A 13,587-nucleotide genomic window follows, 5' to 3' on the forward strand; every position below is an offset into this window, starting at 1 on the left:
TTTCCAGAGAAAATTGTCTGCATTACATTGATGACGCCCAAGTGGCAATTTGGTCCAATAAAATTGGGAGCCTCATGAAATGATTAATGTTTAACAGTGTTGTGACAGCCTATAAATGCTAGCAAAATTCTTAAGATAATGTACTATGGAATATTTACTGTTATATTGATTTCTTTTCACTAAGTATTCTTCAACCCATCTATATATGTGAATGATAAATTATTTATTTACTCACCCCAAGCAAAACAGTGATACATGTACATTCGGCGAGGTGGTCGAAAGCAGTTTACGGTCAATTGATGCAAATGTGATGCTTCACAGAACATCCAGAAGTATGTAGCTGAGTCGAAATAACGATGCAGTATATTCAATGAAACACACTCGAACTAAAATAACGACACAAGAGAAAACGCTTAAGGAAACTAAAATTACATTGCATACATTTAGATGTAACGGATAGAAATTTAGGGTAAACATTCAGGTTTAGTCAGTGAATATTTGAGGGCGCTGAAAGCATTTCGTTTGAAGCTTAAAACATTGGTTGTGAGCTACCCATATATTATTTTAAAATTGAAATAATGTATAAATTTAACAAAGGAATCTTATTAATTTATTGAATAGCAAAATATATTTTCTTTAAAAAAATATTTATGTTGACATAATTAATTTGTTTTATTAATTTGCAATAAATAATTATTATAGCCTGTTCTATGATTAAAGTATACAATTATTACCTTTTATAAGGTAAGCCAAAATATAGTGAGCCAAAATATTTGAATCATTTATATTTCATGAGAACAAAGAGAAAACAAAATCATTAGTTTAATGAATAATTCTGGTCAAAGAAGATAGGGCAGACAACTTCAGCATTTTCAATGAGTAAGATTTATTAAAACACTGAGTGTCGATATGCAGTAGGGAGAGAGCCTGATCTTTGGCAATAAGGAGACAAGTTCGATCATGTTTCACTATTATTAGAATTTTTCAATGAATTTTTATTAGTATTGACTTGACCGGAACTTACACGGTCTTGTTTCCAAAAAAGGGAAGAGTTTTGACTGCTGTTTCTAACAAATACTGCTGCCATGTAGGGTCTGTATTATAGGCTTGCTTATATGTGCGTATTTCGTATGGTACACTTACAGTATAATCTTGATGGGCATACAGGCCCCGATGAAAATGTTAAATTTGTTAAAAACCTCCCTAGTCTTTCCTAAGCACAAATTGTACGAGGAAGCTTTGCACAGCGGAATGGAGAAGTCATTATTCCACATGTTTTCAGATAAGAGGTTTTCAACTGACACCTTACTCCTCGAACACCACAGAAAATTAAAGCAGAATTTATCGTAAGTGCTAAATACACCCTCATCATGATGCAGACGTAACAGTCATTTGAAAACAGTTGACTTTCATTACACTGCCCAATATTAGTAGGAAAAGTAGAAACGCAGGTCTTTTATCGTCTCCTATACAAAAATTTATATAAAGTGAGACCAATGCTTATAATACTGTAGTTCAAATATAAAAGACAAAAATTGTAGTAAACCGAAAGAAGCAACCTATTTTCTAATTTACTTTGACTCTATTTCAATTTACTTCAACAATTTCTCCATCATATACAGCAATAAGACTCTGGATAGTGCATAGTAAACGTATAATATTTCATAGAAATACAGAATTTAATAGAATGTGGTATAATTTCATGTTCAAACAATAATTATTGAACATGCGTTTCGTTTAAGATAGGGAATCGAACTAACGTTGTCTTTGGTAGTACTAGTTCGTTTTGGATTGGTAAGATTCTGATATGTGAAGATTGTGTTGATGAGAAAAAGCATCACACTAGCCAGGAAGAGTGACGTGAAGAAACTAATGTGAATCATGATTATCATCTCTCGTCGAAGAAATCTGTAAAACAAGAAAAAAGAGAGAAAGAAACATATATAAACGGTGTGGAAATATCATTTAAATTGACATGTAATATGAAACACTATTAATTCAACCCTTTCAACCCTTTCATAATTTCGAAGTCGATAAAGTAAGCATCAGTTGAGCTCTAAGGCTGATGTAATCGATTTAACCCCTCCCCGAAATTACTGAGATTGTGACAAAGATTTGAACCCAATATTATATTATAGTTAAGACAAGCGAGCTGACAAGATCGTTAGCAAAATGCATAGCAACATGTCGTTCGTCTTCATGTTCTGAATTTAAATCCAATCAGGTCGACTTTCGGTTGGTCGATGTAATCGACTTACTCCTTTCCTGAACTTGCTGGCCATGTGTCAAAATTTTAACTCAATATTGTATTATAGCATGCAAGTATTGGATTGAAAAGCCCTTTTGGGTGGAAAACAGGTTTTCTACCATTAGACCAAAGAAATCCTTCGAAATTCTCAGTCCATTTTCAAGATTTCCCATACTTTTCCGACTCTGATAAAAATTGAATAATTTTATTTTTATTATTTTATACATATCGTATTTCCTAGTATTATACTAATATTACTGTAGCTATATATTCATTTGGAACATTTCTCTACACATTTAGATTAATTAACTTTGATGTAATACTGTATCAAAGAAGCAGGTTCGCTCTTGCAATTGAAGTTTTAATTTGTCAGCTGAGTTTAACTGAAATATCATCCCTTTAGAAAACAAAATATTTCTGTGGAGTTCCACAAGGTCTGAGATTTTAGAATCGATAATGTATTATGGTTGAGTATCTAATAAAGAGGTTTGGTGTCAATCCGTCAATATCTTTTCTCTGCTACCTCACGTGTTACTGAAATGATTTCTGCTACTCTGTACTTGTTGAAGCTATGCCATCTTCATCTTATGAACCAATTTCTCTACCTCTCATTATTCACTACTGTCTTTTCTTTTCCAGATTTCTGCATTAAATACTTGACCCTCACATTCTTCCCTTTCTATCTACTGAAAATAATCAACAAAACAAGTATTGTCTTGAGTTCTTGGACTCATAAGGCTGATTACCTAATTTCCATAGTATATATAACTAACTCAGATCACAAAAGTTCCTCTGAATGGGATGTCAGATTGTGACAGGGTTACTCGCTTACAGCTGAGTGGACTGGAGCAATGTGAAATGAAGTGTTTTGCTGAAAAGGCAATGCACTCAACCTGGGAATCAAAATCTTGATCACATCTTAATCACTAGGTCGTGTGCCTTCATTGAATAACCAATAACAAGTTGTTAAAATATAGACATGCAACAATTATAATTTCTCTAGCTAGATTTCTTTACCTCTTAATGGAGTACTTAAAAAAGCTATGAGGGTTGCTACTCCTGGTAGTGGTAAACATTTATTTTAGCCACAACCATATTATCTTGTAAAAAGAAAAACAAAAATAAAACAACACTTTATTCAATAAAACATTAGAGTGTAGATAATGGCAGAGTGAACTAGGTGCAAGCATACATGACCGTGTGAATGTTATGTTACAATGAATTGTTGCTGTGAGCATAGTGTTGCTGTGAGCATAGTGTCACATGACTGTGACACTAAATTTTGTTTAGTTTATGTTATCTCTTTGGTCAAAAACCTTTGTGATTAACGCAAAAAAGAGACTTTGTTCATAAACTGCACACTAGAAGAGTATCTAAGGAAAATATTCATTAGAATAACATTAACTATTCTAGAGTTTTTTTTATCTCTGGTTACGGTCAAATACTTTGTCTTTTACTATCTCTCATCCTCCATCTCCACTTTCTCTGTAGTACATTCCCTGTGTGTGTGTATCTGTGTAGAGGAACTCTACACATGACCTGCCTCCAATCCCAGTATGTGTACTCGTTCTTCACCTCTTATGTTAATTTCCTCTACATCTCTCTTCCCTCTCTTCATACGATGTAAAGCCTGACTGGAGCAATCAATCAGAGAATCAACCAACATTTATATCAGCCATTATTAAGTAGAGACGGATACATTTTTCATGCATATATACATATGATAATGCTTGAATTTTCTAAGAAACAGCATCAAAATTTGAGTTCTCTATATCCAATGTATAAGCAACGCAGTAAAATTTGTAAGACATACCAAAGTTTCTCTATTTGGGATTCTTTAAATGAATATATATGCTCGCACATGGTTGTATGTAAAAAGTAATCACGCAAGCACTTACACATACACATGCACATATTTTTAGGTACTAAAGACACAGGTTCACAAAGAATATAAGGGCAAGAGCATTCAACTATATATGTGCAGACACTAAGTGAGCCACATATTTTCCAAAGCCTGGGGACCGTGATAACTCGCTAGGTTTTGGCATAGATGGATGAATGCATAGATGGACGGACAGGCAGACAGACAGATAGATAGATAGATAGATAGATAGATAGATAGATAGATATACACACACATGCACACGCACGCACACACACAAACACACACGCAGATATATATGCATATAAAAATTTATAAAACAAGAAGATAGAATGGACAGGTTTTAACCACTAATCACAACAATTATTTCCGTGCATCGGTAACAGCTGTTAGTTGCTGAGTTTTTCATATTATACTGTTATATACACAAATATGATCCAGCTGTAAGCGCACCTCATCAGGTGAGTGACTTTGAGAGGGCTGCTGGATTACGCCTAGTTTCCCAGTGTTTTATACCTAGAGTAACACATAGACACAGATAGACATAAGTTATAAAAATACCAAAAATAAAAAAAAAAAATGAATTACAAAAGAAATAGACCAAAATTATCTATTAACCAGACCTAAAATCCGTTCTTTGTTAAGACAAGAACATATTTTTTCTTCAAAGAACGCATGGTCATCTTATCCCAAAATAGCCTGCCAGGCTGCTCGTAAAACTTAATTTCAGCTGACTTGCTTCCCATCACAGTCGCTCTAAGAGTCATTGATAGAGGTAAACGAACAGAAATAGATTTATTCACCTGCACTCATATGCGCGCGTATTTTATTCATTCGGTGTATACACAGAAACAATTAAATCTACACACACACACACATGCGCACACACACACAGATACGCACACACAAACACATACACATATACACACACGCACACACACACACGCACACACACACACACACACACACAAACACACACACACACACGCACAGACACCAATATACACTCATTTATACACTTATATCTCAATATTTTTTAGGCACATGCTTACATACACACATTCGCAACCATGTACATGGACACATATATACACACATAATACTGACGATACATCTTGCTTCATTGCGTTAGGTGAAATAGTTTCCTCTCCCACGCATTCTTTATACACATTTACATATTCCTTTATTTTCCACCAATGCGTATATATATCTTTACATACCTACATATACCCATCTAAATATGCTCTCATTTTTTGCTCTCAGTCGTGTACATCTTTCCATGTCACTCGACCAATCATTTTCTACTTATGCTATAATATATCATCAGAGTAGATACCTCTATTCTATAGTCATTTTACACTCTCCTAAACTACTGTACCGAGCAGATAAGTTATTATGTGACTATACAATTTAGGTGGGCAGCAAGGAAATTTAAACATACAAATAATGATACTACAAAATTATAATAGCATTTTCGTGTTAATAACGGGCTGATATAACTACATGATCATAGATGCATATAAAGTATTTCAATTTTTTGCATAATACAATCACTAAAATTATAAATAGATTTTTGAGTATACAGAGGATTGATATCATATTGAATATTATATATTCTTCGTAAATTCTAGTATATCAACACACACGCACACACACATACATGCACACACATACACACACACACTTACACACACACATACACATACAGACACACACTACAAATTTGAAGCCAGAGTGCTTTATTTTAGATTGTAGCTTACAGGATGTTTTAACTGGGAGACGGCATGGCTACTTCCCGAAACAAGAGAATATATATATATATATATATATATATATATATATATATATATATATATATATATATATATATATATATATATATATATATATATATACATATATACATATATATATGTTATGTATATTCATATACAGAAACATGTATAGATGCGTGCAAACATATATATGTACATGAGTACTTATCTGTGTATATATCTATCTATCAATCTATCTATCTACATACTACTCTCACACAAAAGCACTCACACGTGCATACACACACACACACCCACTCTCACACACACATGCACGCACACACACACACACACACGTTCGCGCGCGCACACGCACACACTTGAACACACTTGCGCAGAAGTATGACTGGAATAGATTATATTTTAGCCGCAATATCTCTAAATTCGTAACATGGTGTTAACTTATAATTCTCATACCTATACTGGTATTTTTGCTAAAATATATTAAGCACTCGTGAAGTATAATGCAAATACATATACCCTTTTCCCAGTGACGAAAAGTCACTGATCTCGAAAATGTTGGGACCCCTTTGCATCGAAGATCGGTGATTGTCGTGCGCTGACGAAGGGTAAATATCCAGAAACCCGGGTCGGTGCGTATCGCGTCAGATCGACGATGGGAAGAATGACTTCTCTTTCCAAATAGCGATAGGGTACAGAAAGTGTGTCAATAGACAACTGGAGGAGATTTTCTCCTGGGGCTACAAGCTACAGTAGCATTTACCCTCAGTTGTTAGCCGCGTTTAAGTGGCAAATATACTTCACGTTGTTGTGCAGCTACTGTTTATACCTCATTCAGAGATTTATTTAATATATTAAGCACTTTTAATCAATAATTAAACACGTATACACACCAAGCATTCATTTTGCTTTATGTATATGTATTTGCACCCCCGTGCTTGTGTGTAGATGTACATACACACATTTGCATGTGCATATATACCAACACTTTATGCACATAGTAGGCACACACACGCATATATACCAACACTTTATGCACATAGTAGGCACACACACGCACATATACACTCACATACATACACACACACTTCTATACATATGTGTGCATATGTTTAACTGTATGTACGCGCGCCTCGCGCATGTAAGCCAGTGTGTATGAAATGTGTGTGTGTGTGTTTGTGTTTGTGTGTGTGTGTGTGTGTGTGTGTATTTGTGTGTGTGTGTGTGTGTGTGTGTGTGTGTATGTGTGTGCGTGTGTGTGTGTATTTGTGCGTGTGTGTATAAACACATGGCTTGAAGTTTGTTATTTTGTGGTTCTATGAATATGTTTGTTCCGATATCTTTCAAGTACACTTAAGTTATAAAGAACAGCTCATCTCTCAATGTTTGTAGCTTTTCAATGGCTACTTTGATTCTGCCAAACCCTCCATACTTATCAAGAGTCTGTTCAAGCTGATAAATAGTTAAGTACTCATACGCCTTGTGGCAAAAGTGAGAAAATGTTATTAACTGTCAATATAATGCATGCAATAAAAATAATTCTGTGTACTGAGTAGAACAGAATTATCATTCTTATTATGTACAAACAATTTCTTCACTTGCTATGTACTTTGACTTACTTGCTAGTAAATTAAGAGTTTTATAAAATAAAATAATGACCTTTCAAATAAAATTAATTATTCAATACCAATAGGCTTTTAAAGATTTGAATACGTATTTGTATTTTCAAAATAATACACAGGTATTATTTATTTACTTAGGAAAACGATATCATGTTTAACTTTGGTACCTGCAGGATGATATATGAATCAGATCCTTTGTTAAGAGAAATGACGTTAACTTGGAAACATTTCTTTAAATTCAATATCATGAGTCACCGTGATATACTAGCTGTTCGGTTAAATGTCGAACTCTATGAATAAACTTGTGGATAAATTACTCAATTAAGTTATAAATATACAGATTTTTTCCAAAGAGAAATTTCCAAACTCACCAATCTGGGATATGCAGACTAAAACTCGATATGATATTAAGAGGTAAACTTCAGAAAAAAAACCTGTAACGTTAGAATGTTCTAACTGAGTTGCATATATCTGGAATGTGTTAATTCACAATATAATTAAACCGGAAGAGATCGTAATTTTTCTTTTACGGTATCCATGCACCGTTGCAGAATTTACTTTTTATAGATCAAGAAATAGTTCGAAACTAACTTGTGTTTAATAGTATTTGATACCTTTTTTTCTTTTTTTACACAGATTATACATAGATTGACAGGGTGTAACAGCTGTGTACAGTTTGCAATTTGCAAAGAGCACTAATAGCTGATGAAAAGTAAATTCGATTTGAATAGGCGCTGAAAATTATTGGAAGCAACACGCCTATAAGTTCTTCCTATATGTAGCTCTCCACAATAATGGCGCAATTTTAATTCCTTTTGTCATACCTTAGTTCTAAGAAAAGACTATAGTATTTGCAATTTTGGGACTATTAATCAAACTAGAGGGACGAAAGGCACATGAACAATATGATGCTTGTATGGAAAGTGACACCAATAAATACTGTAAACGTGTAAATTCTGCCACTCAGTTATCACGACCTCTTATAAACTACTTTATCATTTCCGAACATCATGTCTGCTTCGCGTTTGGCATCACCAGTAGAGACACATAGCACTTATATACTGATAAATATCTGAGATTCGTCTCTAGGAAGCCAAGGATTGTCTGTCAGAAGTACTAACATTTAGTTCACTATTCACAATCTAACTTCATCAATCGATACAAAATCTGTTAAGCAAATTATAGATAATAAAAATAGACACCGCAACACCTGCCCCTCTATTAATATACGGCAATAAGTTTCTAATCAACCTTTCTTCATACTTCGTTTGTGATATCAACCACAAAAGAGATTACCACATAGAGTTCGTTTGATTTCTCATAAGCAAGTACCTCGTAATCGATAAATCTTTTGAACAGAATTTTTGTTATAACTTCTAAAACAATGCAAGCAATATCATTGACATAATTAGAAAATGATGTACCTCAAATAATGCATATTTTATTTCCAAGAATAAAAAAATGAAATAGAAAATAGATATTCATTATCATTTCTGTACCATATATAGGCGAATGTGAAAATAAGCAACACTTGAGCTATCAGGTAGCGACAACGATATCATTTCCAGTTGATGCTGATCTGTTTCACTTATGTTATAAATTATTCACACGGAAACTTCATTTCTCCATTTCCACCATATACAGCAGATTTTGGTTCGGTTCCCCCGAAGTATTTTATATGATTAATAAATAAAATAAGAAAAAAAAGTAAACGGTCATGTCGGCGCCAGCATACTTATTCCTGAGAACCAAGAAAAAGTTTTTGAAAAAACGTTACAGATTTTGTGAGCAGAAAGAATCAACATGTATCTTTCATCCTCTCAGGGTTAATAAATAAAGTACCAATCCAGAGCGTTAGACGACAAACATCGGAGTATATGATCCAGCGTTACGCGTTCTGAGTTTAAATCTCGCCATTTCTAACTAGAAAGACATTCATTATTTTGTTAGATGTTGCGACTGAGAGACATTAACGGGAATAGAGAAATAAACTTTTGGTTTGATTGGAATATCGGCAGCTCTGACCTCTTTGGTTAAATAAAAATAGATAGTTTTTAATGCGGTTAGGAATGGGTTGATAGCAGTAGTACGGTAATAACTTGAAGAGATACCAAACATATTAGACTATTTATTAGACTATCAAAAAATATAATAAATAAAATAGACCTAAAAAATACTACTAGGCACAGATGACTTTATATGGATCTCTCTCTCTCTCTCTCTCTCTCTCACTCTCACTCTCTCTCTCTCTTTCACTCACTCCCTCACACTCTCTCTCTCATTCTCTCTCTCTCTCTCATTCTCTCACTCTCTCTCACTCTCTCTCTCTCACTCTCTCTCTCTCTCTCTCTCTCTCTCTCTCTCTCTCTCTATATATATATATATATATGTCTGTGCACACGTTTGAATGTGGTGTGTGCCAGAGGGTTTGCAAATCCAATGGGGGTCTTAAAAGACATGTTAGGATCCACAATGAGCAGAACTTACTTGCAGGTATTGGTAGTGCAAATCAGAGGTGCAATCTGTGTGGGTGTTTTTTCAAAACACTGTCTGGTTTAAAAAGCCACATCAGACGCCATGAAAGGGCTAAGGTGTAGGTGCAGGAGGTGGTCAAACTCTGTTTAAGGAGTAGACAACCACCATGTATATATGTATATATATATATATATATATATATATATATATATATATATATATATATATATATATATATATATATATTTGTATGTGTGTGTGTGTGCATACATATATATTTAGTGTTTTTATATATAGATTATATATATATATATGTGTGTGTGTGTGTGTGTGTGTGTGTGTGTGTGTGTATATATATATATATATGTGTGTGTGTGTGTGTGTGTGTGTGTGTGTGTGTGTGTGTGTAAAGTGTTAGGTGTGATGTACAGAATTAAATATTGAAAAAAAAGGTCGTCAGGATTTTGGAATAACTTCTTTCATTTATTTTATACATATAATAGCGCTTTCGTTCGTCTTTCGAACTTGTCAAATATAATTCTGTGAAAATACAGAGATCTTGTTTATTTATATAAAACAGGTGTCTTTTTGGAGTTTTGTTTATAACAGAACATTGTTTTGTTTTTTTGTTTTTTTTGGGGTGAGGCTTTGGAGACAATGGAAGATGTATAAGCAGATAGATAGATAGACAGGCAGATAGAGAGATAGATAGATAGACTGATAGTCAGACAGATAGAGAGATGGATGTGGGAAAAGAGAGAGAGACGGGCGATTGTATTGAAATGGTCTTTTTAAGGAGTGTCAAAAAGAAGGGGGGGGGGGTAAAAGCTTGTTTACTACTTACTGTCTGTATTGTTTTGAGAGGGCTTCTAGGGATGGTAGAAGAAGGAAGAAAAGAAAAAAGGAAGAAGAGAGAAGAAAAAATAGAGAATAATAAATAGAAAATATAAAGAAAACAAAAATTGTCTTCCTATTTTTTCTTTGCTTTAAGTTCTTTCCTTCTATATTCTTTGTCCTTTCTTTTTATTTACACATTTTGAGTCCTATTTAGAATATATTCTTGTCATACATTCATTTATTTATTTTTGGTAAGGTGTAGTTCTGCATGAGAGTATATTAGTATAATATTTGTAAATTTGAAAAATCGAATTAGTAAAATCAATTAGTAAAGATATCATATCACACATACATACATATATATACATACAAAACGTATTCCTTGTTTTTCTTTTTTCTCTTTCAAACATTTAACTTTGCGGAAAATTTTTTTATGAAGAGTAGTTCCATTGCCTTTCGGTATTGTGGATCGTCCCGTGTACATTTATAAAAGGGAAAGATTTTGAACTTTTCGTCTCCGCATATTTCCAGATGTTTACTCAATGGAATCATTATTAGTTCTTCTTGTCGGATATGTTGCCGGTGAATTCTTGCACTTTGACAGAGTGAGCTATTCGTTTCGCCAATGTAATTTTCTTTACAGTTTGGACAGGTGATGCAGTATATGAGATTTTGTGTTTTGCAGTTCATATCTGCATTTATTTTAAAAATAGATCCGTTCTTGAATTTTATGTGGGAACCACTTTCTATGTATTTGTAGTTGTTGGTATTGTTACACGTTCCACATATCCTATCACCGCATTCTTTTACTATGAATTTTGGTTTAGTCTCTGATCTGAATTCTGCCCTTGTCAGGTGTTTTTTAAGGTTTCTTGGTTGGCGTCTGTTATTCCGTAAGGTGTTTTTTTTCAATCAGAGTTTTCATCTTAGGGCTTTGAAGGAGTATAGGCAAGTTCGATTTTATGACGTGGAATATGTTAGTTATTCCAGGACTGTAGGTGTTAATGAACGGAATCGTATTTTCATTAACTTTTTCCTTTGGTGTCCGTAGTTGGGTGATATTCAGTTCCATCGCCTTTTTAATTCCTTCATTAATTAGGCCTAAGGGGTATTTTTGTATAGTAAGGAAGCCTTTCAGTTCGTTGAGTCTGGTTTCACGCGTTTTAGGGTCACTTACTATAGCACAGATGCGTCTGGCCATGCTGTATGGGATGTTTCTTTTGATGTGTGATGGGTGACAAGAATAGAAGTTTAAATATTGGTGTGTATCGTTTTTTCTTTTGTAAAATATGTCTGTTGTGACTGTGCAGTTTTGTATTTTTATGTGGATATCCAGGAATGGTAGTTCATTGCAACTGGATTCTGTTGTGAATTTGATGGAAGGGTGAAGTGCGTGTAGTATATTGTTAAATACATTTAGATCTTCAGTCGATTTTTCCCAAAAAATGAAATGTATACACACACACACACACACACGCACACAGTCAACAGGTGAAATCCAGAGATGCTCAATATAGAAAGTACATAGTAGCGCTCAAATGATTTGAACTTACAGTCCAAAGTCTTTACCAAGTCTAACTCCACGGGATAAAGAGTTGCTATAAGAGGTGTCCAGGGGAGCTGTTCTCTCACACGCATTCCACATTACTTTTCTCTCACACTCACTCGACTTCACTTTTTTCTCAGGCAAGTCACATCAATTTGCAAAAATCAAAAGCATGTTATAGCTTCGGTTCGATAGAAGTTTGCCTGCTTCGTTACAGCATTTGTTAGTATTATTTTTTGATTTCATAGATTGAACACAAATTTATAGGCGAAGTAGATAATAGAAAGTATTGACTTCAGTACATATGACACTAGTTTTAGAAATGCAGTTGACAGAAGACGTCCTTCAAAATTGTTTCAACGCAGAGTATAAGACTTACCAAACGACGCTTACAAAGTTCTGTTACAGTTTTTCCACACCCTCGCACTTGAGTGAATTTTGCTGTAAATTTTCAGTCATTACACTACGGCAATGCTGGAGCAAGGCTATGGAGAATATTTAGTCGAATGTATCAACCCCAGTACTTATTGTTATAAAGCCTGGTACATATTCTATCGTGCTTTTTGGTCAGACCACTAAGTTACGCGAACATAAACACACCAGTACCGGTTATCCAGCGGTGGGGGCGGACAAACCCACACACACACACAAACGCGCGCGCACACGCACACACACACACACACACACACACACACACACACACACACACACACATATATATATATATATATATATATATACACACACACGACCAGCTTCTTTCAGCTTATGTCTACCAAATTCACTCACAAGGTTTTGGTTGGCCCGATCCTATAGCAGAAGTCACCTGTCCAAAGTGCCACACGCAGTGAGATTAAACCGGGAACCATGTGGCTGGGAAGCAAACTTCTTGCCACACAGCCACGCCTGCGCCTATTGGAGATAAACGTTTTAGAAAATGGCTAAGTAGACCAGCTCGGAAAGATTTTAAACTTTGAATAGTTAGGACAGGAAGTTATTATTGCAGAGTACTTAGCTCAATGATTTACTGCGTTCGACCTCCTGTATAAACAAATGTACTTTGAAAATTATACGTATTTACAATAGGGAGCATATTGAAAGAATCATATCACCTTAACAGGTGGAAGTACTTTTCTTTAATATACATCCTCAACGCTTTGAAGAGAAATAGGAATTTTAAAAAATCTATTTTGCAACTTTGT

General features: G+C 34.4%; 1 protein-coding gene across 1 annotated transcript in view; it reads right to left on the bottom strand.

Annotated features, from left to right (window-relative positions):
• The window catches only part of LOC106867588 (calcitonin gene-related peptide type 1 receptor-like), a 314,424-nt gene that overhangs the window by 106,624 nt on the left and 194,213 nt on the right, over nucleotides 1-13,587 (bottom strand). The window contains exons 6-7 of the mRNA XM_089356647.1: nucleotides 1,761-1,908; nucleotides 236-386 (exon numbers count right to left, since the gene is read on the bottom strand). Coding sequence (XP_089212773.1) covers nucleotides 236-386; nucleotides 1,761-1,908 — 299 coding nt within the window. The remainder of the gene's footprint in view (nucleotides 1-235; nucleotides 387-1,760; nucleotides 1,909-13,587) is intronic.

This window comes from Octopus bimaculoides, chromosome 8 (assembly GCF_046866305.1).
Source record: "Octopus bimaculoides isolate indiv1 chromosome 8, ASM4686630v1, whole genome shotgun sequence".
NCBI classification, from domain to species: domain Eukaryota; kingdom Metazoa; phylum Mollusca; class Cephalopoda; order Octopoda; family Octopodidae; genus Octopus; species Octopus bimaculoides.